We start from the raw sequence: 26,844 nt of genomic DNA, 5'->3' as shown, positions 1-26,844 counted from the left end.
TATTTTAGAAGTTACAGGGAGATGTTTGGGAGCTTTTTGGTAAACTAGCTGGATATTTATCTTAAAAGCGATCGGCAGTGGAATAGTTATTGATATTTAAATAATCACATTTAACTTTTTAAAGTAAATTTTTTAAACTTTCTGTCCATTACAATTAGTGAGCAAGCTCATTAATTGTGACTACTACTTCAGGCTGCATGCAGACTCAGAGAATCAAAATGGATATAAGTTGTGCTATGTTCTTGAATTTAGTATTTTTTTTAATCTGAAAGCAAGACTAAAACCACATTTCAGCATGTAAATGAAAACATGCAATTTGCAATTAACGTCACAGTGACCCAAAAGGACATGCCATATTCTTCCTGTTGCTTATTCTTTGTAGGTCTTGTTAAGAAGGTCTTGTCTTTATTCTGAGATAGTAGGATCCCAATATTTTTCTTTTTTTTTTTAATTTTTATTTTTTTTTAGTTGAGAATAAGAGTTATCAGTTTGAAGCAATGTTTCTTTGTTTGTCATTATTCCTCATGATTTATTTGATTTGTGTGAGAGTTGGTGATCTAAGGCAACTTAAATAGTCTGCTGGTAAGAATGCAGTCACAGAAAATGGTAATGCCCTTTGTAAGAACTGGTGATAGAAAGGCTGGTATTTCCAAAATGTGTGCATGAAAGCTCTTCTCTGCTCCAATATCATTTTGTCTGGAGAAGAGAAGGAAAGAAAACCCCACAGTTCTCCCCATAAAACTTGCCTTATTTATATCTGTAGATCTGTAACACCTTTGGTGTTTCATGCAGAATGTAGTTTGCTATGTTATTGGTGTTTAATTTCCTCCTTTGCATAGGATATTAATGTGAATTTAATCTGTGGTGCATTAAGCAGTATGGTTGCAGAATGGTTGGTTTTTCGCCTCTTTGTCCTTTCCTTAGTAGGATAACTTGGTAACAACAAATGTATATAGTAAAACCTTACAAAAAAAGTTGTTAGCCTGGGCACAACCTAGGAAATACTGTTTTTTTTTTTTTTTTTTTTTTTTTTTTTTGGAGGGGGGATGGGGGAGGAAGTCTGTGGTGGCGTTCTGTTTTTCTTTTTAAAGCTGAAATGTTAGATGGCTGTGTTTCTTACTGTCAAGTCTGTAGGGAACAACAGTTGTTTGGACTCCCAAAGATAAGCCATATTTTTTGCAGAGACAGAAAAGGACAGGTTTATCATGCTTGCTGGTCCATGACTAGCTGAAATGTCCAGTTTTGTCCAGTTTTTAAAGTGGTGAAAACTTCTTTGTGTTCTTTTTCTGTGAAAATTTAATGCTATGTTCTTCTGTGGGTAAGCTGAAGAGATAAAAGTATAAATAGTTGGACTGAGGTGATTTGGCTGAAGTGGAATTAGGTCTGACAGGTAAATTGAAGGAGTGGAGTGCGTGGCTCACTAGTACTTCAGTGGAAGCTTGTTTTGAGCAAAGAGTTCAAGACTATTTGTAAACCTCTGCACAAAGTGAGATAGCGATTTCAACCAGAGGACCTTGCACCATGTCACTACAAGGAGTATATTGAGTTGCTTGAGTGGGTGTGGAAGAAGAGCAATGAAGCTGGGGAAGAGACTAGAAAAGAGGAGTTAAGAGGAGTGGCTGAGGGAACTGGGGTTGTTTAGTCTGGAGAAGAGGAGGCTGAGGGGAGACCTCATTTATCTCCGTAACTACCTGGAAGGAGGTTGCAGTCTCTTTTTTTTACTCAGGTGGCAAGTGATAGGATTTATATTGAACACAAGGAAATGGTCTCAAGTTGTGCCAGGGGAGGTTTGGATTGGACATTAGGGAGCATTTCTTTGTGGAAAGGGTGGCCAAGCATTGCAACAGTCTGCCCAGGGAAGTGGTGAAGTCCCCATCCCAGGAGGTATTCAAGAGACATGTGGACATGGCACTAAGGGACATGGCTTACTGATGGGCCTTGTAGGTCAGGATGATGGTTGGGCTTGGTGATCTTGAAGGCTTTTCCAATCTAGGTGATTATATGATTCTGTGTCTTTAAACATGAGATTTTTATGTGCGAATGGGTACATTTCTGTGGCAGGAGCTTTGAGAAGGACTGCTGTAAGGCCTGCATAGCAGTATATCAGGTTTCTCAGAACTAAGAGCCTTTGCTCTTCTTTGGAGATTAGAGTTTTTTGGCGCTCAGCTATGTTCATTTTAAGAACCCCTTCTTTCTTTTGGCTTTTAACTTGTTTTCACCTGTTGGTCTGTGTTCTGCCATGGTGGGTTGATGTAAGTTCTTGATGAGTGTTGTTCACAGGCCTAACCCAAAGTCATTACTCATCAGTATTGCATCTGTCTGCTCAGCATTAAGGTTTACATTGCACACCATTCACCGCAAACTAAGCTTTTTGTTACTGCTGAGCTCTTTCAAAGGCAACAATCTGACTGGATGTGATGGATACTGGTAGCAATTGGTTTATATCTCTTAAACAGTTTAGGTACTTGTCTATATGACAGAACTGCATAGACTTTTGTGAGTTGAAGTTTGATTTCCAGTCACTGCTGGTTAGAGCGTTTCCACAGAAAATGTGCAAAATGCTTTCTAAATTGGATTACATGTAATTGTCATGGGGAACATAGTAGCATTATAGTCAGCAGTACCGGTATATGACAAATAGTGAAGAGCATGAAAATATATGTCTGCTGCCTGTGTATTGATGTGGGGAACTGTATCAGTGCCAGTAAAGCAGTCTCATGTTCGTGTCTTGGCCTGAATCCAGCTTTATGCTGGATCTACTTTTTTTTTTTTTTTTTTTTTTTTGTTAGATGACATTATTGATCTTTGTCTGCTCTATGAGCTTTCTCTGTAATTACCACTGAGTAATAGAACAGGATTGTCTCGTTCAGCTTTGACTGAACAGTTGGATGTTTGGAGAAGACAAAATCCTTTCCGGATCTGTTAATGCCTTTGAGCAGAGATGGAAGTAACTTTTCTTGACTTTTTCCCAAGCTGGAGAGGGTATGGGTCAAATTAACAGCTGTTATGCTGTAATTCTTTTAGATGTGTTTGTGAGAAGTGACTCCTAGATTGTGAAGATGTGGTTGGGTTGCTGGTTTGTGGGATTAGATGGTGCAGATTGCTGCTTGTGTAGGGCATCTAGGAAGTTTTGTTATTTCAATGAAGCAAGGGACAACCTATTTGCAGATCTCAGGCGCTTAGCAGTAATGGAAGCCGTTTACTGTCCTCAGTATGTATTGACAGTGAGACCTAGTGTCATTAGTGGAAGCTGGTGCAACTACTGTCTTTGCTAGATAAAAGACAGAATTTGACAAAACGAGGCTTTAAAAATTAAATGAAACACAAGTTTTTGAAATACTCAGAGGTGTCCTATATCATGTTTGAGGTGTCTCAGTGTTTCCGTTCATCGGTTTGGTAAGGTGTTTGTTCTCCAAAGAGCTGTGTAATCAACACAAGTAGATTCTGTGGAATAGCCCCTGGCTATCTTTGATGTTTGGGTGGTGTGTGTGTGTGTGTGCGTGTTTTGTTTGTTTGTTTTGCTTTTCCTTCTGATCCTTTTTCTTTAATCAGAAATGGAAAATGTAAATTTAAGGATATTTTTAGAGCAACACCTTTTTTCAGACTTGGTACTTTAGTGATGGGGGGTGTTCTGTTTTGTTCAGTTATTTCTTGCTGTAAGACATGCTGGAAATTTATGCACTAATTTTATAAGTTTGTGAGCATGGCAGGTCAGGCTGGAACCCTGATAGCTGAGATCATATGGCTTCCTTCACCACAAATCATGTGGTGATTTGCCACCAAGCTGCAAAGATTTGTCTGACTTCTGGTCAACAGCCCCAGATTTGGGATTTTCCTTTTCCCTTGTTTTATTCAGTATATTTGTGTCTGTGTGTATACATGTGTATATATATATGCACACATGCATATATATGCCAAAATCAAACTAAGTAAGCAGGATTCATACTAACTGGGCATTTCTCAGCTATCATAAATTCTGTAGCTTTTCAGGTTGTTATTCACTGGAGCAGTTTGATTTTATTATACGTGTAGTAGATGGTATGGCATTTGAATTACATATCATCTAGAGATGTTTCTGGATTTCATAACAAAATTAAATGTTTACTGGTTTATTTTATGTTTATCCAATCAGATTTTTTTAATAAATGAGGAGGACTGGCCATATAAGAGAGTGTACAAAGGCTGTTGGGGACATCTTTTAAACTGCGATTTTTTTCCTGTGCTTCTAGATCGCTTCTTGAAAAGTGTTTCCCCTGACTGCAGTCTGCTCTTCCTAGTTTTACCCTATATGTTCACGATTACTGTTGAAAGCAGCATTGCTTCTGCTGAAACTGTGATCAGCTACTAAATCTTTGGAGCCAAAACGATTTTTCTGACTACAAATATTTTTTTTTCTTGTAGCTGCTTTCTGTTTTAGGCACTTTATGCTCATTTCACTAAAAATCAAATGTACCTTTGTATCTTTTCCACCTGCTTATGAAGTGATTTTGAATATAACTTCTTGATTGCAACCCCAAATGCTCTGTGGTTTTTCGGTATTCTTACCTCTTTCTGCCTTCCTTCCTCCAAGCTGTCCCTGTGAACAGTTGCACAGTGTCTTGTGACCAAGGTAGTAACCTTTCTGTATAAGATTTAAATTTGTTATATTGCTATCATATTGAGAACATGGAAAATATTTATTTTGCATGCTTTTTGTCTGTAGGTAATCAACTACCAGTTTTCCCCACTGTGGGTTCTTCTGAAGTCTTAGTTATTTCTTTGGATCAGTTCTGTGAATGGATGGAAGTTGGATCTTTAGCATTTACAACAGTACGGAGCAGGAGTAGTGGAATGTTATTCCATCTGGTTAGCTAAGCAAAGGAAAACCAGAGCTGATATCTACAGGAGAACTTGAATTCTACAATTGAAATTTACCTTGACCAGTGTGTCAAAAATCTGAATATCTTTGTCTAACAGGCTAAAGATAATCAAGGGAAGACACATGTTAATAATACTCATACATTTAAAATATTTTGATGATATTTTAGGTATTTTCTTCTCCTTCCCTCCCCTTCTTCCATCAAGTAAAGCTTATTTTCCTTGATTATATATCAATGAAGAAATAAAAATTTGTCAAAGTGTTGTTTTAACACATGGAAAATTCTGCTTTAAAATTGCAATTTTTAAAAATTTGTTATTCTGTTATTATTTGAAATGTATGAAAAGTGAGACATTAGTCTGGAAATTTAAATACTTTGCAGATAACAGACTCAATGTATTAATATGATAGCCAGTGGTGCTTCTTCAAGCATGTGTATTTGTATACGCATAAATGTATAGGTCACAGTCTCTCTCTATGTATTTTCCTTTGCAGCTTTTTCAGTTGTATGCAGTTTTGATGTTTTTCCCTTCCCCCTATGTGATTATTTATCACTTATGCCTCCGTCTTAATTTCTATAAATATTTATTACTAACATCATCTGTATCTCTTTCTGTTGTTTTATTTCAGTCTGTTTCTGCTTTTGGTGCTTTTGTCTTTCCACATTCCTATCTCTACATCCATTTCCCTTTCGTAATTCAATTTTCCAGTCTCTTCCTCTGTATCTATTACTATTCCTTGTCCCTTTTTCCTTTCCCAGCAGGGTTCTGTGTTGACTTCTCTTCATCCTGCCTCATGTGGCTGTCATAGCTGAGTTGTAGCTCAGGTCGTTTGAAATAAACAAGATTCTGTGCTTCAAATTCATCCATAAAATTAAAGCTACAGCACAGAGTCTTGTAAGTATGAAAATACTTTAATTCTGATATTTCAAACTGTCTGTCAATAGTAGACTGAATGTGTCCCTTGTGTTAATGAAGGGTGTGTAAATGAATTAACTTGTGCAAGAACATGTAAAGTCTGAGGCTTTAATGAGCTGTGAAATCAGCTCCAGAACCATTTCAGAAGTTGTCTGAGTAGTTTTTATTCTTCATGTTATCTTCTGTCTCTAGTGTAGTTCTACACCAAAGAGTCGTAAGGGTTACAGGCTGTTCCCTCACACCAGCTGCACGTTCTCTAGGACTGCTGTTGCAATAAGACAGCAGTCTTACTGTGGAGCTGTCGGAAGGACATCATCACATAATCCTTCAGAACACATGAAGGGTGGCCTGAGTTAGGATGGGGATCCATCTTGTTCAGTGTCCTGTGTTGGATAGTGGCCAGCATTACATATTTAGGGGAAAATGAAGTATGACAGGGCAATTAGTGTCATATTTTCCCCAGTATGTTGCATGTAGCAAATAAGTGATGAAGAAACATTTGGATGAGTGGACTGACACTAGATTTATCAGTCCTGTGCACCTGGTGTGTGATATCTATGTACAAATACACCCATAAAGATAGCTCTATGGATTGGAAAGAGAAAGCTGCCGGTAATGGCCAGAAATATACATTTCCTGTAACTGGGGCATACAATGCAGTAACTAAATAAATATGGTTAAAATAAAATGAGTGACAGTAAGTTGTTAGCTGAAGAAGCTCCTAGCTTTCAGCTCCTGACAACTGTCTAAGTGCAGAGGTCCAGAATGAAGTTCACCTGTTGCCAAGCTCAGCCTTACTTTGAGGCTGTTTAAAATCTTTCTAATATTTAACCTTTAACAGGTGTTTTTTGTTAAATCTCTGTAATGTGACTGTGGGCTGAATGACAGTCTAGATAGACTTGATTATTCATCATTGCTTGGCTTTAGCAGTGTTTTACAACTCCTGTTTTTTGTTACTCTATGCTCGATATTACAGTGGCTTCACAAGAGAACTTCTGTTTAAGTTGCGAAAACATCTGAGTTGAAGCAGAAACTGACAGGTTTTCAGAGGCAAGCTGAAGGTTCTAACATTTTTAAATTTTTATTATCTTATTGTTTTGATTTCTAAGATTAAAATTAAAGTAATTTTAAGAAAATAGTTTTTAGAAATTTTTAGAGATCTTATGTCTGTTGTGTAACTTAGTTTGCCATAGAAATGCTAGAATTGGTGCTGGGATAGTGAAGAATAGGCTTACTTGGTTGTTTGGAGTCTTATGTTGTATTTGTCAGACCCTTCTACATGTTTTATAAAATCACTTGGGTGTTTGGCCTGATCTCACAAATTTCGCATCCTACAGGGACCAGGATTCATTAATCACACATAGGATCTTGGGATAGGAGAGGCTACCATTGCAGAACCAAACTTAGAGAAAGTGAGGAAAATGGCTGGTACAGTGGCCTGACTGCCTCTTAGGAAACCTATTTTCAGGAGCAACCTCTGGGATCCTTCTCAGGTTAGTGGAGGATAGGAATTCGACAATGTTCTCTGATTCTGGCTGGGAGACTAGTGCATGCTGCACTCCATGCCCTTCCAAAAACGGGTTGCAGATGGAGATATATGAGGTGGGTGGGACTTCAGTTTTAAAACTGTCCTATGAGAAAACTGATTTTTACATTCATTGCTCTTCTGGATCAGCTCCTTCTACTGTTTACCTTTCTTCACTTTTTCTTAAGTGGGAAGGGGCAGTGAGGGACAGCTGATCCTCTAAGACTGTGGACCTTCTTGTGCCAAAATAAAAACAAAAAAATGTGAGTCCACCAAAAAGCTATAAGGTGGTATATAAGCTATCTACAGAAATTTTAAGCTTTGGGTGATAGCTTCTTCTACACTGAAACTGCCTCACGTGGGCATTTTCTGTCCTGCCTTTCTTCATTTTTTTCCTTCTGTTTGTATTTAGATGGCCAATTTATTTATTTTTCCCTGTTTCTTCCCCAGCCTTACTCACCCTTACAGTTGCAACACTTCCTGTTCATTTTAAGTTTTAGGATCTTTCTTGTTTGTTTGTTTTTCTAGTTATTGGTCTTGATGATATTATGGATGAAGAGGGAGTTAAAGAGAGCGGAAATGACACCGTTGATGAGGATGAGTTAACTTTACCGAACAGGAATTTGAGGAGTCGCTTAGAAGAAACATCAGTCGTGTCACCAAGAAAGTCACCACGTTTAATGGCACAAGGTGATCACTCAATATGTGATGTATATCTTTGCACGTTCAAGGTCGACTAAATTTTTATAATCCCTTCCTAATATTCATAAATACTAAATATTTTTTAGTATTTGGTTGTGTGCATTAGAGTACAGATGCTTCCTTTTTTACGTTTTTTTAATAAACTGGAGCTAGAGGTTGGCATCCATGGGGTGCTATTCAATCTGAATTCCGCTATAACAAATATTCTTCCTCATGGACTCTGGTTCTCAAACATGTTTTTGAAATTTTGTTCATTTTACCTAAATCAGATTAGCACTGTGGTTCTTTAACAAAGCCACGTTGTATTTTCAAACTGTATTGGAAAATCAGGTTGGCATGGCTCTTTATTTCCAATTAAAATTTTAATTCTGTTTGTTCTTACTTGTGTGTATTATTTTTGTTTTGAAGTTATTGTAATTGCACTTCTAAAGTCTTTCATATAGATATCTTAATATGCTTAATAGTTATTTCACATATTTAAATTGTGTTATAGCTAATTGTTTATAATTAGGGATTTTTTAAAACTTGTTGAACAGCTGGAGTTATTAACAGCTCTACCTTGTCCCCAAAGAGCAGGCTAAGTTAAGATAAAATTAATAAGATAAAATTAATAGGGAAATCGGAATTTAAGGAAGAGCCTGTGTTACAAAGATGATGAATACACCTTTAAAATGCACTTAAATTTGTTTATTACTTTAGGTTATTGCTTATTGATTATTGTAAAAGATGTCATTAAGTGAGGATGTGACTGGATTTCATATTCATATAATGTATTCTCTAAGAACTTGGTAAAATTCACATTTATATTTATCACAATATGCAATTTTTACTTAAAGTAGAAAGAGTAGAAAAGGTTGAGTGCTAGAAAAGTAGAGTGGGTTTTGTCTTTTTATCACCAGAGGTATATCTGTTTTTTTTTATATACTATTCAGAGCTTTAGTAGCCATAAAAGTAACATTTTTTTTTTTCCATTCAAACTTTTTTTTTTAATTTTCATTAATTTTATTAACAATAAAGTTTCAAAATTCTTTTTGTGTCCAGTAAGGTAAATTAGGCTCAATCACTTTTATTCTAGATTAGTCTTGTGTTTGCAAATAGGAGTACACAGTATAGCTAAGACACTTTCTCTTTATCTTCATAGAACCGGTACGGAGTTTGCGACAGAGCACACTGGCCAAGCGTTCAAATGTTGCGCCTCCTGTCAGTACCAAGAAATCATCTGTAAAAAGTGGATCTGCCCCCAAAACAGGACAGAAACAACAAGACAAAAGTCCAGCTAAAGAGGCAGATGTTGCCACACCGGTGAAAGCAGAACAGCCTAAAGAAGTTAGGCGTAGTACAAGACGATCAGGACAGACAGAAGGAGCAGTGGCAGCAGTAACTGCTTCCCAAAGTAATACAAAGGCTCTTCCTGGTCCTGAAGAGGTGAATGAAGTAAAGTCCGAAACCCCTGAGGCAAAGGTTGAAGAAATATCCCAAGAGTTAAGTTGTTCTGAGTTACCAGGAGCTTGTACTTCTCCTGGAGAAACAAAGGAAATAACAGAGGTTGCAACAAAGACTGAGTCTGGGAATGTTGATTCAGTTTGTTCAGCATCTGCAGATACTGAAATTACTGCAGCTAAAAATGAAGCAAATGATGTGATTGATTCAATGGGCTCTGAAACTTCTTCAGAAGAAAAGGCTGAAAGTAAAGCAGAGGAATTGGAGAAGATAACAGAAGAACATGATCAAAGTGGGATAACTGGAGAAACTAATGATCCATCTAGCATTTGTGTGAATCCAAGTGAAATTTATGAGACCTTTCCAAATTTGTCTGGCTCTTTAGAAGAGGGGGTTGAATGTAGATTAGATTCCCATAGTGTGGAATTTCCTGATGAAAATACATTGTCAGTAAAAGAAAGCGTAACAGAGCCTGTAGATGATGGCAAGGGAGTAGAGAAAACTGTAAGTTCATCAGAGGAATTACTGGACAGTACAGAGTTTGATAATAAAGACTTAAAAAGTGAGGAGCTTACTTCTGCTCGCCCAGGAAATAGCATTTTAGAAAGCACTGTTCTTGACCATGCAAGCCAAGATGTACAGCAGCAGATCAGCAGTACTAAAGTAGAAGGCCCTGAGACCTCAAAAGTTCAGGATGATGATAAACAAATTAGTGTTCTTTCAAAATGTGAAAAGAACATTAGGCCTCGGCATAGTAAATCTGCAGTACAGAATAAGCAAAATCTGACTGCAGGTACTCGGCAGAAATCGGGTACAGTGCAACAAGATACAAGGAATTCAAGAACAAGAGCTGGTGTTGCTGTTTCAGGTCTTTACAGTCCATCTTCAGCAAGTCTGAAGCGGAATGCAGATGAGCAAGAGAGTCATCAGCATCCAAGCAACCCTGTTAAAATTAGGAAGAAACAATCTGATCTTAGTTTGAAAACAAAGAGTTTTCTTTCAGGGACCACAGTTAAAAAGCAGACCAATACAGCGCTGAAAAAAATACCCCGAGTCCAGGCCTCTGGGCAAGGACAGAAATCATCAATTCAGAGAGCAATTGACAAATCTCCTACTCAACAAAGCTGTTCTAAAGATACCCACCACTCCGTGCACCCAGTATCAGGCCATATTTCAAATCTTGGTCAGAAGCAAGCCCAGAAACAGCTTACAACTGTGCTAAAAACAAATAGCTCCACAAAGGAGGAGTCAGAGGCAAAAGATGCCTCTACGGTAGAACATCTGAAGGAGGATGATAAAGAAAAAAAATCAAAAAGAATCGATAAGAATCTTCAGCCTCGCCAGAGAAGAAGTAGCAAAAGTCTTTCACTTGATGAACCTCCACTGTTTATTCCAGATAACATTTCAACTGTTAAACGGGAAGGCTTGGAACATACCTCTGCTAGTGAAAGTAAACATGTTTGGGTGCCCAGCAAGCAGTGTGGCTTTTGCAAAAAGCCACATGGCAACAGGTGTGTGTGGCTTTGTGTCTGCAGAGTTCTTTGTTATTGGTCTCAGAAGATACTTTTTTTTTTTTTCCTCTTACCAAAAGTTTCTTACTGCTGGTACCCAAGCATACAAGGAAAAGCCTTGTAATAGAAGCCTGCGTGTTATACTGTGAATTGGTTTAATTTGCACTCATACATATCTTTTTGTCTTTTCAATAGATGATTAGAAATGAGTTTGGCCATCAACTTTTACTAAGAATGTTTTATTATATGAGCGTATCCTCAAGGAATTTGCCACTTTGTTGTAATGTTATCTCTTCTAAACTCATTCTTTTTCTTAGAAAAGAAACCAGACTAAGATACGTGTTCCAGATTGCCATTTCCTTCTTTCCAGAGATCTCTTAAGTTAAAGGATTGCCATCAATCAAAATAATTGAATAGTTGTTTGCATCTGTTTTTACCATCTAGAATTGTGATTCTAGTACCTAGAGATTAAGATTTGTTTTTTTCCTGATGTCATCATTGCTGCCAGGCTTTCATGTAACAGGAGTAACAAAGAAGTTGAAGTTGTGGCGGGAAGGAAAAGAAAAAGCAATGGGGGGAGGAGGGAAATTATGAAATGTCCACATAAGCATATCTGAAATTGTCTTTAAACCTAATAGTGAGGTTGGCTCTGAAGTTGATGTCCCTCTGTCACTGTAAGTGAACTGAAAAAGGTTATATTCCACTAATGAGTTATCAATCCAAGACATTGTGCATTTACCTGCCAAGCTCTTTTTTTTTTTTTAAAAAAAGTAATTTTCAGTCAGTATATTTTAGTCTATTTATCAGTGAAATACAGAAAACGAGATACAGCAGATATGCTACTGTACAGGAATAAGTTCAGCAAACCAATTTGGCATTGCTAGGTCTTAGTGCTCCTAGAAGAACAGTATAACACATGGACGACCAGTTGAGGTCAGATTTGAGAGAGCCCTTGAGTTGCCAAAGATGGTGATTACTGGTATCCTACCTTTGTAATAACACCTTTTTGGATTTTCTTTCTATCAAAATCTGTGCCACAAAACTGTTGGCAGACACAACCAACAGTTTGAGCATGAGAAGATTGGATTGTCCTCCAAATGTAGGAGGACATCTGTAATATAAATGAAGAATTTTTGTATGTGGAATAGAGACATGCTAGTGGAGTGGGGAAGCTCATATTTATTGAGCCTCATGGTTAATAATAGAGACGTAAGACTGATGGTCCATCACTTTTTATTGACACTTAAAAAATGAATTTTAAATTTATTTAAATTTATTTCATTTTGTAGTTGTATGCTACAAATAAAAATTCTTACCTTTCAGATTCACTTCATGTTGCTAGGATACAAAAGAAAGCAAAACTTTTATCTGAAGTGTCATAGGACATTTGTACTTGTTCAATTATTGAAGCAAGAACAAGCAAACATTTTCTATACAGTACAAAAAGCTTAAAGTGACAAATTTAATATTTTCATCACTTGAAAATATATCGAACCAATTAAAACCTACTGTAGCATTAAGTGTTGTTTTTTTGGTCTCCCCACCCTTCACTTTGTGGATTGCTTTTCAAGGAATTTGTTTCCCTTCTGTAATAATGAGCCTGTTTCCTTTATTTGTATGTCCATGGTACAGGAAAAAGCAGAAGGAAGAGTGTGAGTCAAATATTGTAAAATGGCATAAATTCAACAAATGGCAAAGAGCAGAGCTGAGATCTGAAACAATATTTGCATTTATATCCTGCTCAGTGGTCATTTATACTTTGGAGATATTGGTCAACACTATGGTACAAATTACTGGTGGCAAATGAAGTTGAATGAAGTTAAAGATGCAGCCCTGAGTTGAGAAATGATGTGCATATGATAATGAAACATTAGAATTCAGGTTGCGAAATAGTAGTTATCTGAACCTTTTTATATTCCCTGCAATAAATACAAACCCACTAACTTGTTGCTAATGTAATACTAAGCTTGGAGAATTGATTCAGATTGGAGAAAGTGTGTGGAGATCATTTCATCAGCCTTCTTTGTGTATAGAATCCCCAGAGGGGATACTTACATAGGCTTCTTGCAGCCCCAGGGTGATCTTCGTGTGCCTGCTAGAAGAACAGCACAAGATGGATGGTACTGTTGGATATTGGTTTATTTCAGAATCAGCTCTTCAAAAAATCATATCAGTTTGTGTCTTTAGGGATACGAGCTGTAATTTGTTGATCACATGCAAAGTCAAAGTATACCTACCTTGCACTGCTGATTTTGGTTGGGAAAGAAGTCCTTTCTTGCAAACTTGTGACTCACATGATGAAAGGATTTTCAAGTTACAATGTACCTTGCCCTATAAGAGGCATGCCTGCTTCTTAATATTAATAGATTTGATCATTTTCTCTTGGGTACATGAGTGATTGATTATTCATGCTCTGCTTTCCACTTGCCCTTGATGGTTGTAAACTGGAACCAACATAGCTGTATTGTATTTTTATCAACATTACCCATAGAGTGCGTGGTCAGCCTTTGGCTTAAGGGCTAATTGTTACGGTCTTTTTGCTTGATGTATTCTGCTGATTCCCAATCAGAGATTTACCTTTACAAGATAACTAAAGAAGTAATTGTTCTTTCAGATGAAAACTAAACCATCTGTTTCTCAGCAAGTCGGATAATTATCATGTATCTTTTTGTAGGTAGTAATTTTCATCACATCTGAAACATTTTCTCTGCTTAGAGCAAAGTTTCAGTTGGTGTTAGCCATTCAATATTTCTTTCAACTTTGCCATTGTGTTCCAATACTGCTGTCAGATGTTTTCTCATCAGCTAGTAACATACATAACACTTAATTTTTCACTCATCTATAGATGAAAAGTATGTGTATATATGTATATCACATAAAAATGTTACAGACTGAAGTTAATTACCTCGAGTTCTAGTAATATTGAAAATTGTAAGCTTTATCACAAACATAAGTTAGTTTTCCTGAAGACAGATATTTAAAAATAGTTGAAGAAAAATATTTAATTTCTTGGGTAGAGCTGGATGAAGATGCTCTGCAGATAGTGAGAAACCCACTAATTCAAGATTTATTCTTGTACGTGTCATGCGCATCCTTCTGATGTAAAGGCCCATAATACACATTTCTCCATTTTTCTTTGTAGGTGTTTGTTCTGTACAGGCTGGTGGGCTGAATTAATTCCTTTCTTACACAGGGAGACAAAACCTAACTGAGGTTTTGCAGATTCTCTCATTTGTCTTCACTGTCTTTTTTAATGGAAGATGTTCCATACGTACTATGCATTGTTAATCAGAACTTGAGATTTTCTATTTTTAAACAAATCTTCTAGAAAGCATTGTAGAAAGCAAAAGGAAGCTTGTACTTTTAATTACTTTCTGGTGAATTTGTCTTTTGATTTCTACAATTCTATTACTTTTTTAAATAGATTTGGGGATTTAGGGGGTTCTTTTTATGTGCTGTTATTTTTATTTTTGTTGTGGTGTTACTTGGTATTTGCTCATACAGTTTGTGAGATTAGAGTACTGGGCCTTCTCAGAGCTCACAGAAAAGCTTAGTAAAACCAGAGTTTTATATAGTCATCTTCTTCCCCACATTTCAATTCTGCTTTAAGGTGGAAGAAAAGTTAGTAATGCTGTAAAACGCAATTGAGAAGTGTGCAAGTTGATTTAGCAAAGACACAGTATTCCTGATCTTGCATACCGAGTCACCAGAAAGCTTCTGTACAACTGTATTCTAATAATTAACTTGTGTATCAAGTTTTTTTTAAAAAAAAATCCCTATAGTAGAGTTTATTAGGATTTTTTAATAATGCCAGTACTTCAGTAAACTAATGTAAAAAAGAAAGGATGAGGAAGGAGATTAAGGATCTGAACTCATAGCCATCCTTAACTGCACATGCTTTTTAAGGGTGGATGCATAAACAGTGCATGAATCATTGTTGTGACAACATTCTTCATAAGAAACAGTAATTAGAATAATTATGATGCTTTAGTTCTGACACATTCATTGTATAGTAAGAGTATATTAAACTGTAGGTTATGTGAGATGTCATCAATTTGTAGTCATGAATGATGCTTTCAGGTTTTCTCCCTCCTACTGTGTTCTCCCACTTCGAAAAGTCTTGCACTGTAAAAAGCTCTTATCCATGAGCTGTAGCAAAGTTGAATGACATTATAAGCAACACACTGTTGTAATATATAATTAAAGAATGGAAGGACTCCAGTGTTCATATTTATAGTCATACCATTTTATAAGTTGTTTTTTATATGCATTACATTGGTGTGCTGCAATATTGGTAGAATTAATGTTCATACTAATAGCATTAGGGCTCTAGGAAAGTGGATAGTACAAGATGTCTGAAATACATAATTAAAAAAATATATTTTTATATATACAGCTTACAGAACTGTTCCAGCAATGTGTATATAGAACCACTTGTTAATGGAGCTGCCTTTAATTATTTTTTTACAGGTTTGCGGTTAATATTATGAGATGTATTTTACTCTTTTTTTTTTTTTTTTTTTTTTTAAGTTTGGGGAAGTTCAAGGATTTTGGTTTTCCTGTTTTTGGGCCTGTTTCATTCATTCACCTTCAGATCAGGGAGCACAGGGTTACCTCTGTCCTCATTTACTTCCTTTTTGGAGAGGCTCTTGTAACATGAAAAACAAAGAAGCGTATGCCTTTAAGGAAAAAGCTTGTATTGTATCAAAGATTGGGTACCGAAACTTGATACTGAAGAAGTAAGAGTTTTCAGTGTCTTTTTCCTGTGCTACGAACTCCATATAAAGAGAGATATTATATTGTTTCTTTGAAGATAGCTTGTTTCTTGAAAATCAAAAGCTGAAAAATCATTAGACAATTGTATTAATCTTGTACTAAAGGTGAACAAGAAAAACTGCTTATGTGCACGTGCACATAACAAGGTACTGCACATTTTTCTTGGTAATCACTTGTTTCACTGAGCTTTGGATTGAGCCTATGCTACTTCAGTGATGTGGAACATGGGCTCTGCTAAAGCTGCTGTGAATATTTTCCTCAGTCTCTGAGGAATAAAGCAGGTTGATAAAGGTTAAGCCTGTCACTCATTCCTTCTATTAGGAATGTCTTTATTAGCTGAAGGAAAAACAGGTGCCTCCATGTAGCCTCTCCTTGAGGTTGGCTGGACTGTAGCATCAATGCAGCTGGGATGCAGTTAAAACGTTAATAGTTAATACAAATTTACAATAGAGTTTATAGAAGATTGGTTAAAGGTAATGTTAAGGGGGAATGTGGAATAGTACTTCAGTGCCTAAAGCATGCCCCATATTTACCAGATATTTAAGTCTGAACTTTTTAAAAGTGCATGAATAATTTATCCTCTTAGTTGAGTAGAGGGTTAGGGTGTCTTTTTGAATAGTTTAAGTATTAAGGCTTTTTTGTTAAGATTTGAGTCTTGTTGCAGGTTTTTGTCTTATGCCTTGCCAAATGCAAAGAGCTAAAAATAAGTTATTTTTGAAGTAAATGATTTTCTGCGTCAATGCACTGTAGGTTATTAATAAATCTTAAAATGCTGATTACTGGCCCACACAGAACTATTCTGACAGCTCCTGATTTTTTTTTTTGTCTTTTGTTTTACTTGTAACTGTAGCTTTACAGCAAACAATCACTTTATGAATAAGAGGGCTTCTGCCCATATTACTTTAAAAATCTTATTTCACAATAATCAATTTCTCTGAAAATTTGCTGCTCTATAAACTGAAAGTATACAAGTTAATTTTAAAACATGGCCTACGTATTTTGAAAATAAATGGTTCAAGCCTGAGTGTTTTCATCTCACGGAGGAGTTTAATTTACCAAAAATAATACTGAAGACGGTCTGTCAATCTCTAAGAGAGATGGTGAAAGGTTTGCTTTAATTGTCTCTTTTTATTGTGTGATCCATTCCTCTATGGCCTTTAAGGTACATGCTGTTATGTGGGGACTGCCAAGAATTCTGGAAATGGAATGAAACAATAACATACTCTGTGTAAAAGTCCCAGTGACCTATAACAGTGTCTACTGTTACCTGTCAGCTCTTCTTAGGTTTTTCTCAAACAACTATTTTTATTAAAGACAAGTAAAAGGAGTGCTAATCTTTTATTGAATTTGGCATGATGTAATATTTTAAAACACATTTTTCTTTCTCTTTCAGCTTTACATCTTCCAATCCAGCCTTACAACATGGGTAAAACTCCTGCACATCAAACTTGAAGCAATCTACATTCAGAAACTTTGGTGTTTTAAATAGTCCAAGATATCAGAACCTCTTCAGTCACAACTGACAGCTGTGCAAGAGGACATCTTTGATCCTTCAAGCCAGGCTTCAGTTTCCCTTGATGCCCCTTTTTAATCCAAGTGTTGCACTGTCACTTTTATGTTCTCCAAATACAATTACTGTTACAGATCATAAATGCATTTTTGTGTGCAGATGAGTGAAACAGAAAAAGATGTAAAAGTGGCCTTATGGTATAAAGGATTATTTACATTACTTGTACCAAAATCAGTATGTTCTCTCCCAGCTTGGAAGTCAGTCTTTCAGTTGAGTCATGTGAAAGCAGTGAAAGTTTTAGGTAGGCAGCACTGGTATTTTTATTACCATTTTGTGTAACAAGGTTTAAGCAAAACAACTGTAAACACTTGAATTCCGTTTATATTACGGGCTTTGTGGACACTTCCAGATTCTCTTCATAGCTTTGGTTTCTGAATCCCAAGTTTTATTGTGCATGTTTAAATACAGAGCAATTGAAACTTTGTTGTAAAGATGGGAATGAAGCCAAATGGACATTCCATCTTCAGTAGTTTGCTTAAGATGGCTTGAATGACATCTCTCCAACTTGGTGTATATTCTTAGTGAAGAATTACCTGTTTCTGAGCAGAAATTTGTTACACTTCTTTACCTTTTTATTATTTGCAAGGGATATAGAAAGAAAAACAAAACAAAACACACTTATAAGTATCTGTGAAGTTGGCTGCTAGTAATCAGTTTATTCTTGGAAGACTGCCTCTGCTGTTCTGCTTCATTGCCTTAAATTATCCCTGTTCAACAAGGTTAAACTACTAAGAAAGAAAAATCACTTGGAACCTGAAACTTACCTAGTTAAGACTATGAACACATGGGACAGACCTTTCTAATACAGATTTTACACTGTCCACATGAGGTAAAGTCTTTGTAATTGGGGAGGAGGGGTGAGTGTGTGTCTCAATTCTATTATTGATTGGCCAGGAAATAAAGATGTAAGACTGAATGCCTATCTGGTGCTCTACTCATTATCACACACCATCCCTTTTGCCGACTTACTGTTTGTGAGCAAAGCTGAAAAATGCATGTGCTGTCAATTTAAAGTTGGAGTTGTACAGCATTTTGTTTTAGTCTCTGGAGTTTGTCTCTGATTTTTTGTAAATTTAGACAATTTTCTAAATGTTAATCAAAATTTTAGTTGCTGAGGGTTGTAATCTGCCCTGCTTATTTAACAGATGCAGTACTTGAATTTACTAACTGAAAAAATGATTTTTAAATTAAAAACATAAGTAGCATTTGTGGCTTTGAGATGGTGTATTCTTGGTTTCCTTCAATTTTTAACCAAAAGGCATTCATTCATTAGCACACCAAAATAGCCTTTAAGCAAGAAGTACTTGATTGCTTTGGTCTTATTTCAACTCTGTAGAAAATCTTATGTTTGGAATTTTTATAACCAGTTTTTGGAATCCACAGAGTTTTCATAAATACTTTATGACAATGATGCAGGATGTCAAGCATCCTCTTGTAGATCCTTGCAGTTGTGAAATGGGCATTCACGCTTTATTTCCTACCATCATGTTTGGCTTTAGGTTCTCAGCAAGGAACAATCACCTATGTATTAAATTGACATCGCTTCTTTTTTGTTTTCCTATTGTACTTAATATGTGTCCTGTGTGCAAGACTGTCAGAAGCACTTAACCGTGGTATTACCATTCATGTATCTTCATATCTATGTCCCAACAAAGCTAAAAAAGATGGAGATCCTGACAAAAGTTGAAGGAACCTACACCTTCATAATTGAAACTACTGAATAGATAGCCAGATATTTTGTTTCTCATGAATAATACCAAAAATGTACTTGCAGCTCAGAAAAAAAAAAAAATAAAATTAGAAAAATCAGAAAACAACTTCCTTCACAAACTAGATTATAAAACTGGTTTCTTTAAATCTAATGAACAGGAGTGTAGACTACTAAAGCTGGAAGTGACCTTTTTCTCAAACAGCTGGAGCTTTAAAGCTCATTTTGCCTCAAAAGATTCTATTTACTTCAGGATTTAATCCCAATTTATTTTGGGTAAGCAACAACAGAACATAAAGCTGCTATTCTTTCCTGCTCTTGTGTTTCAAACTTCTGCTGTTTTTAGACTAGGAAGATTTTTTTTGTCTCTTGAGATACCTGTAGTTTCTTGAATACACTACCAGTACCAAACCACCTGGAGAGTTCATCTACAGCTCTGCTGAATGAATTTATCTGAGCGCACTTTGCCAAACCATACAGTATTACAAAGTAGGTAAGTCAGCAGGTAGCAGGTCCTGATCTTTATAGCAACATATAGAGGTTAGGAATCTTCTTTAGAGTAGTCCTACAAATTTCAGATCAGCTGTCTTCTATGGAATTCAAACCAAATAGTTCTGTACATAATCTTTCAGTATTAACAAAGTCACACTTTTCATAATGCACTTGCAAGTCTTCTTAGATATCCTTCTGCTAAACGTTAAGGTATATTTTAAAAAAGATACAGAAAAAAGAATGTAAATGGATAATGCAAGAGCTCTTTCTACATCATTTGCAAGCAAATCTTCTGTAATCACAGTTTTATAAGAAATTATTTGAAAAGTAAATAGTACCAATTCTGTTTCCTGTACAGATGTGTTGAGGTGTTGAAATTTCAAAGTTAAATAGATCAACTTTACTCCAAAATACTTCTACTGAGAAATTATACCTTTCAGAGCAATTAGGCACTAGTGATACCTAATAACATTTTCAAATAGTTTTAACAAAATTGCTAGAACTAGGCTTTTATTCTAAACCAAGTGATCTTAATGCTTAGAAAATACAGTCTGTAGATAAACTTACTTTTAACTTAAAAATGAAACAGTTGAAGTGACTGTGAGATGAAAAGTGCTTTAAGTGATACTATTTTTTATTTGAAACATTCTTTAAATAAATACTAGCTCTGAATAAAGTAGCTGAACAACACATCAGCGGCATGTACCTTATTTCAAGCAAACAAACTGATCACTGCCAGCTGGCCAGATGTAGATACATGCCCAATTCCTGGCTCCAAGTTCACCAGTAAAGAGAATAAAAGGCAAATTTCTGCAACTAATTTACTAATAGTCTAAGGAACGTGGTGTAAAATATCAACTAACTTATAATAGCCTTTTCTTTCTGTGCCATTTTTTTTTTTTCATCAAAATAATTTAACATCTCTTACTGCTTTGGAACATTGTATTGGTTGATACGTTTCTTCTATGAGGATGATAATCGCATTTGAAGGAATATGAGTATAGTACGCTCCTGCAAGAAAATTTTCAAGTTTTCTCGAACATAAGTTTACTCGTTTGAAGATTTTTGATTTTTTTTTTAAACATCTGTATATTAATAATACTCTGAAAAGATCCCGTTGGTAGAGCTTGGGGGCAGATTACATATACCTTATGAGGTTATGATACTCTCTTGGACTGTTGCAAAAAAGCAAAAACAAACAAAAATACTATTTCTCAGGAACATCATACCATGTCGTAAGGCTGGAGATGGATGTAAAGCTACAAAGAAAATCATGTTTCAGGTAAGAACAAATTGTTGACATATACAAATAAAACCAAATATGGTATATTCTGCTTAAATTGTTGCTTTCTATTTTTTATTATTAGTTAGACACTAACTTGTACTTTACTTTGTTTTCAGGTTTATGGTAGGCTGTGGTAGGTGTGATGACTGGTTTCATGGTGATTGTGTTGGACTGAGTCTATCTCAAGCACAGCAGATGGGTGAAGAAGATAAAGAATACGTGTGTGTGAAATGCTGTGCTGAGGAAGACAAAAAGGCAGAGTGTTTTGATCAAAGTCTACTGGATACTCAGGTGAAACTTGAAAGCCACAGAGAAGAAAAAGCAGTTGAATGTGAAAAACCAGGGATGTCAAAGCAAGCACCTACTTGTAACCTAAATGTAACAACTGAAAAAACAAAGCAGACAGAAGATGCAGGGAAGCACAAAGTCAAAATTTTCAGAAGGGTAAGTAAGTCTCATTTAATTCCTTCTAGTTACTGGAGATACAGGAGGCTTCCTTTTAAATCCCTGTCATCCAAAATACTGTGTTTCAAACATTTTTGAATGTAATATAAAATTTCTCTATTATTATCAGAGTAACGTTATTTTCAGACAGGTTTGGCTATTTTGAGATACTGTTGGTACATTCTGTCTTACATTGAGCAGCAGTCATGTCTTACATTGTAGATTCACCTATATATATTTGTCTGTTTAAAAATAAGCAAAATATACGATTAGAAACAGCTCTTAACCCTTCTCACCAGGGAAGGAACACATGAAAAATGTAATAGAATAATTGTTTACTACACTATAGACTTTCATAGCTCTAGGAGCAACGGATAGCCAGAAGTTTTTGAATATGCTATTAAATATTTTTTTTTTCTGTCCCTCCACCCCCTGGTAATGGTCACTTTATAAACAGAGTATATGAGGTTCAATGGAAGATTGGAATACTGTATTTTACATAAATGATATTTTGAAGAAGTTGGAAAAATTTGCCTTCAAAATTCTAATCGCTTTTACATGGCATCTGTCAATTTGCTATATTACATAAAGCATAAATCTAAAATTTCGATATGATTTTATAAGAAAATGTGTAACACTTTAATTAGGGCCTTTCTACTTTCTTTTACTAACCAAAGGGTAACTTGCAAGAGCAGTGTGGTGACTTGCTTTTGTTAAACTTCCTTAGTCTTTTGACATACGTTATTATATTCACCATAACTTCAGTCATCACCGATCCTTTTTGTCTTCTTTCTGTATAGTATTACTGTAGTTCTGATATGTAAACTGTTTAATTTTGATCAAATTGTTGTCTAATCATATGTGATTTTCTGTGGATACGTGGTGAAAACAGGTTAAAGGAAGTTCATTGGTGTCCGTGATTTTTTAAAACAGTTAAAACCAGCATTTTTCAATGTACAGCTTAACTGCAAAATACCTGTGATGTGTCTTGGGCCCATTTTTCAATGAGATTGTTAATCATATTTGGTAGCAATTTGGGATATTGTTCAGTAACTTTTTAGAAGACTTCCCCTAACGGTGCATATACATCTGAGGAGCTTATTATACCGTATACTTAAAAACTCGGGAAAATGCATGGTAATTGTATAGTGGTTCATTAGAGCATTCAGTAGCATGCTAGTGTATATAATGTTTATTTCAGGAATCTGGTGATGGGAAGAACTTGCCAGAATCCAGAGACTCAGATACTAAAAAAGGCCAACATGTTCCTACTCGAAAAGCAACACAAACTGCTGTAATTCCTCGGCGATCTTCAGATGAGAAAAGTGAAAAAAATAGTAAAGAGTCCCTTAGCATGGTTGAAAAGTCCACCAAGTCAGGTAAGGAAGTTTGGAAAAGTACTCCATGCTGTAAATGACGTGTACAGTGAAGAATGATGACTTCATAGTATCAATTTTTAAGCATTTCATAGTGCAAGTGATGGTGATCTGGAGAGCTGTTTGTTCCCATGATGTTTATGATCTTCATTTAATTTTAAACTTTATTTAGCAGGTAAATGTCTCCTGTGTGGATGTGTGCATGTTTCCTATTTGAATAGCAGAGGGTGCTCACATAATCAAGAGTGGAAGAAAAAGTGCATCTCTATATTAAGCTTAATTTCATGTTGTAGAAAACTTTGTAGCACTCTTCCATAAAATAGTCATTTTCCATAAAATAGTCAAAAAACACTCATTTCTTTTGCACACATTGATAAACAATTGCATCAGAGTTCTTATCAAAGGGAAACATTATATTGCACACTGAGCCATCAGATTTTCATTTGCAATTCTATTTGAAAGGTAGAAGGGACCTATTTTCTCTCACAGCAAACGACCCCCCCCCCCAGCTCCCTTCCAGAAAGCATCACTCTTCGAAGTTCATGATAATGTGAAATTCTTGTGATTTGGCTCTGAAATCTTAGCAGCAATGCTAGTGAGATTCTGTGTGAGAACTGTGTCTTTAAATCTTAAACTCAATTCGTGTCTTAAAAAATCCGCTTTTCTGGTCTTTTGCCAATGTTGACATCCTAAAAAAAATGTGGAAGAAAGCAGTTGAAAATGTTGGGGTTAAATGTAATGGCATCTTTTAAACTTCAAACACTTTGCTGTTTGAAATTCTGAGTCACAAAATAGATGACATCCTTTCTAACTGCAGATTGCAGGAGTTTAAATGAGTCTGGTATCCATGATATCATTGAATTATTCTAAAATATGTTAATTAAATTAGGAGGTGGCAAAATGCTGTCACAATGATGAGTTCAGAATAGTAGTTAATCTAAAGATCACATTTAAACATAGAATCACAGAATGGCTTGGGTTGGAAGGGACCTTAAAAATCATCTAATTCCACCCCCCCCGCCATGGGTGGGGACGCCTCCCACCAGACCAGGTTGCCCCCTCCAACCTGGCCTTGAACAATTACAGGGATAGGGCATCTACAGCTTCTCTGGGCAACCTGTTCCAGTGCCTCACCACCCTCTGAGTGAAGGATTTTTTCCTAATATCTAATCTAAACCTACCCTCTTTCAGTTTAAAGCCATTATCCCTTGTCCTGTCACTACACTCCCTGACAAAGAGTCCCTCCCCAGCTTTCCTGTAGGCCTCCTTTCGGTACTGGAAGGCCGCTAAAAGGTCTCCCCAGACCTTTTGTTCTCCAAGCTGAATGAGCCCAACTCCCTCAGCCCCTCTTCATAGGGGAGCTGCAGGCTGCCATGAGGCCTCCCCTCAGCCTGCTCTGCTCTGGGCTGAACAGCCAAGGGACCTCAGCCGCTCCTCATACATCTTCCCCTCTAGACCCTTCACCATCTTTGTTGCCCTCCTTTGGACGCTCTCTAGTAGTTTTATGTCCTTCTTAAGGAAAAAATACCACCACCAATAACAAAAATCCACAACAACACAAAAAATCCAGTGTGTGAATCCATTCCTTCTCCTAGACGGTCAGTTCTCAGAAACTTAAAAGCAAAAGCTCAGGATATCCAGCAATGGTAATTGCTTATTGCAGTGGCCAGTAGCTTACAGTTTTTAACTCTCTATTTTTATAGGTGTTCATGAGAAACAAGAAATTAAGAAAAAGAAAAATGAGAAAGGATCAATCAGTGCAACACATCTACCAGCTGTGCCAGCATCCAAACCTTCTGCTGATCAGATAAGGCAAAGTGTTAAGCAATCTCTTAAGGAAATTCTGATGAAAAGGTATAAATATATTTATTAAATGAAATTATTAATTTGTGTTTGCAATTCTTTAAGAAGACAGAGGGGAAGACATTAATTATTTTAAAGTATTTGGTAATTTTTGTACTTGTGTTTTCTCACAGGTTGACAGACTCCAGTTTAAAGATTCCTGAGGAGAGAGCAGCAAAAGTTGCCACAAGAATTGAAAGAGAACTGTTTTCATTTTTTCGGGACACTGACTCAAAATATAAGAACAAATACAGAAGTTTAATGTTCAACCTAAAAGATCCTAAAAATAATGTATGTATTACTTGTTTACAATGCTTTGCAGAAATCCTTTATTTGCTGTAAGTTAAAGAAAAAGTCATCTGTGTGGGTACATTATTAATCCTTTCACAATTAATCCTGTTGATTACTTTTTTTGTATTTTTTTATCTTTGTTATTTGTCCTCTTGCATATTCAGTGCTCTGTTTTCTTCTCCATCATTAATTCTTCATCTCTTTCCTCCATGTATACTTAATAGTGGGATTTCAAAGTGTAGTGAATATATTGTTTTGTCAAAATTTTTGAAATTACTACTGATATGTGTTTTTCCCCATAATTTTCTTTTTTTGTTTGTGTCCTGTAGCTTGTCTCACTGTTTTCATACCCAGGTTTCTCACTTAGCCTTTACTCATGTTCTCTGCATTCCATGAGCTCATTATTCAGTATTGTCTCTTCAACTTCTGTCTTTTTGACTTTTTATCAATTGCTCTGATTGATTCTACTTTGTTCTGATTAAGTTGCCTTGTCTAGTTTCTCCCTATAGTAATCTCTCTATATTAATAATAACCAACTGTAAATTGTATGAGCAGACTTTTTTTTTTTTTTTTTTTACTAACTTGCCTTGTTTGCTCATACTGCCAAATTATGTGGGGTGTCGTCCCCGTCCCCCGTCCCCCCCCCCCCGCAAGGATTCAGTCCAGAAGTATAGACATCCTCTTTAATATTACAAAAAGTCTCAATTTCTCAATTACTGCTGCAATTGGAATAAATTTGCTTTCTCTTTTCGGAACAACGGTTAACTATGCAGCTGGTCATTAAGAATATATATAGGTGTAGAACAAACAGGGAGCTCTGAAGTTAAGGTTTGTATCTTAAAAAACCTAAATCTAGTAGTGCTTCTGATAGTGAGAAATAATTACAAACATTATATATAGCTGTATAGAGTATATTGTATGTTGCTTCTCTACTTTGTTTCCTATTAGGAGCTGTTTTGTCTCAGCAATAATTAATTATTTTTTTCTTCTAGATACTGTTTAAAAAAGTACTTAAAGGAGAGGTTACTCCAGACCATCTAATAAAAATGAGCCCAGAAGAACTGGCTTCCAAAGAACTGGCTGCTTGGAGGCTAAGAGAAAACAGACACGTGAGATTTGTCAATTTATGTTGTTTAGTTGGATGCCTAAGCATATTTAAATTCTGTTTTCAGGTTAAGTGTATTCAGGAAGAACAAAATGCATGTTACACAAAGCAACTCTAACTAATCAGGAGGAACTCTATAATTTACTCAGTATTCAAAACCCAAAAGAGATGTTAGGACAGAAGTGAAAGAAGTAGTAAATTCCCCAGAGGGAAAAACAGTGTATTTTCCTTTGCCATACAGCTTTGTTGCTGCGGCTCTTCTTTTCCATTTTTTTCTGTCTCATGAGTCCAGGCTTCTGTGTCTATCCTTATTTCAATTAAGATTTTAAAGCTCTAACTGGGGTTTTATAGAAACAAGGCTTTTTTAAAGAGCTAGAGAGATCTCTTGAGACGAGTGAAACCTAACTGGTCTTTATAATTCACATATTGATGGTGCATGACATTTCATCGACCAAGAAGTAAATCTGAAGCTGGAAATTTGATCTGCCAATCTGAAAAGTCATCTGAAGGAAATAAATAATAATATAATAATATAAAGTATAGAACAACTTCAAAACAAAAAGATATTCTGCTTAAAAATTACTGAAAGGTCCTAAATATTTCAGCTTCTAGAAGTTTTCAAATATTGCACAGAAATATAATGCAACATGAAAAATAAATAATGACTGTTTCATCTGATTGTATTTTTCATTTTCCCATTTAAGGAAGACTTTAAGATTGTCGCTTACAGTGCTTTTTTTCCAAAATTTTCTAGTGTGTTCAAAAGTAACTAAGTAATTCTCAGAGAGCTAAAGTAATAATAGAATCTTTGTTTCTTAATGAAATCAGGCTTAAAGTGTTGGGGACAACCAGCACAAACTGTTCCTGATTTAATAAGATTTTTTTGAGAGATTGATTTAAGAAGCAATTTTTGAAATAGTGGTGTATGTTTTCTTATTTGGTGATGGAGCAAAGTAGCAGTCCTGATCAGAATTAGCATATGCATTAAGAGTACCTTTAAAT

General features: G+C 35.9%; 1 protein-coding gene across 8 annotated transcripts in view; it reads left to right on the top strand.

Moving 5' to 3' along the window:
• The window catches only part of PHF3 (PHD finger protein 3), a 53,405-nt gene that overhangs the window by 14,477 nt on the left and 12,084 nt on the right, over window positions 1–26,844 (top strand). Inside the window, exons 2-12 of one of the 8 annotated variants that reach the window (XM_035323169.1) lie at window positions 4,571–4,609; window positions 5,622–5,754; window positions 7,113–7,269; window positions 7,489–7,563; window positions 7,829–7,990; window positions 9,144–10,953; window positions 20,901–21,228; window positions 22,430–22,607; window positions 24,308–24,458; window positions 24,581–24,737; window positions 25,730–25,846. In XM_035323169.1, coding sequence (XP_035179060.1) covers window positions 7,849–7,990; window positions 9,144–10,953; window positions 20,901–21,228; window positions 22,430–22,607; window positions 24,308–24,458; window positions 24,581–24,737; window positions 25,730–25,846 — 2,883 coding nt within the window. In that variant the 5' untranslated portion in view covers window positions 4,571–4,609; window positions 5,622–5,754; window positions 7,113–7,269; window positions 7,489–7,563; window positions 7,829–7,848. Of the gene's footprint in view, window positions 1–4,570; window positions 4,610–5,621; window positions 5,755–7,112; window positions 7,270–7,488; window positions 7,564–7,826; window positions 7,991–9,143; window positions 10,954–20,603; window positions 20,782–20,900; window positions 21,229–22,429; window positions 22,608–24,307; window positions 24,459–24,580; window positions 24,738–25,729; window positions 25,847–26,844 lie in introns of those variants that run through there. The other 7 variants (XM_035323165.1, XM_035323168.1, XM_035323163.1 and 4 more) reach the window with 7 other exon arrangements.

This window comes from Oxyura jamaicensis, chromosome 3 (assembly GCF_011077185.1).
Source record: "Oxyura jamaicensis isolate SHBP4307 breed ruddy duck chromosome 3, BPBGC_Ojam_1.0, whole genome shotgun sequence".
NCBI lineage: Eukaryota > Metazoa > Chordata > Aves > Anseriformes > Anatidae > Oxyura > Oxyura jamaicensis.
This window is presented reverse-complemented; position numbering and strand designations above follow the sequence as displayed.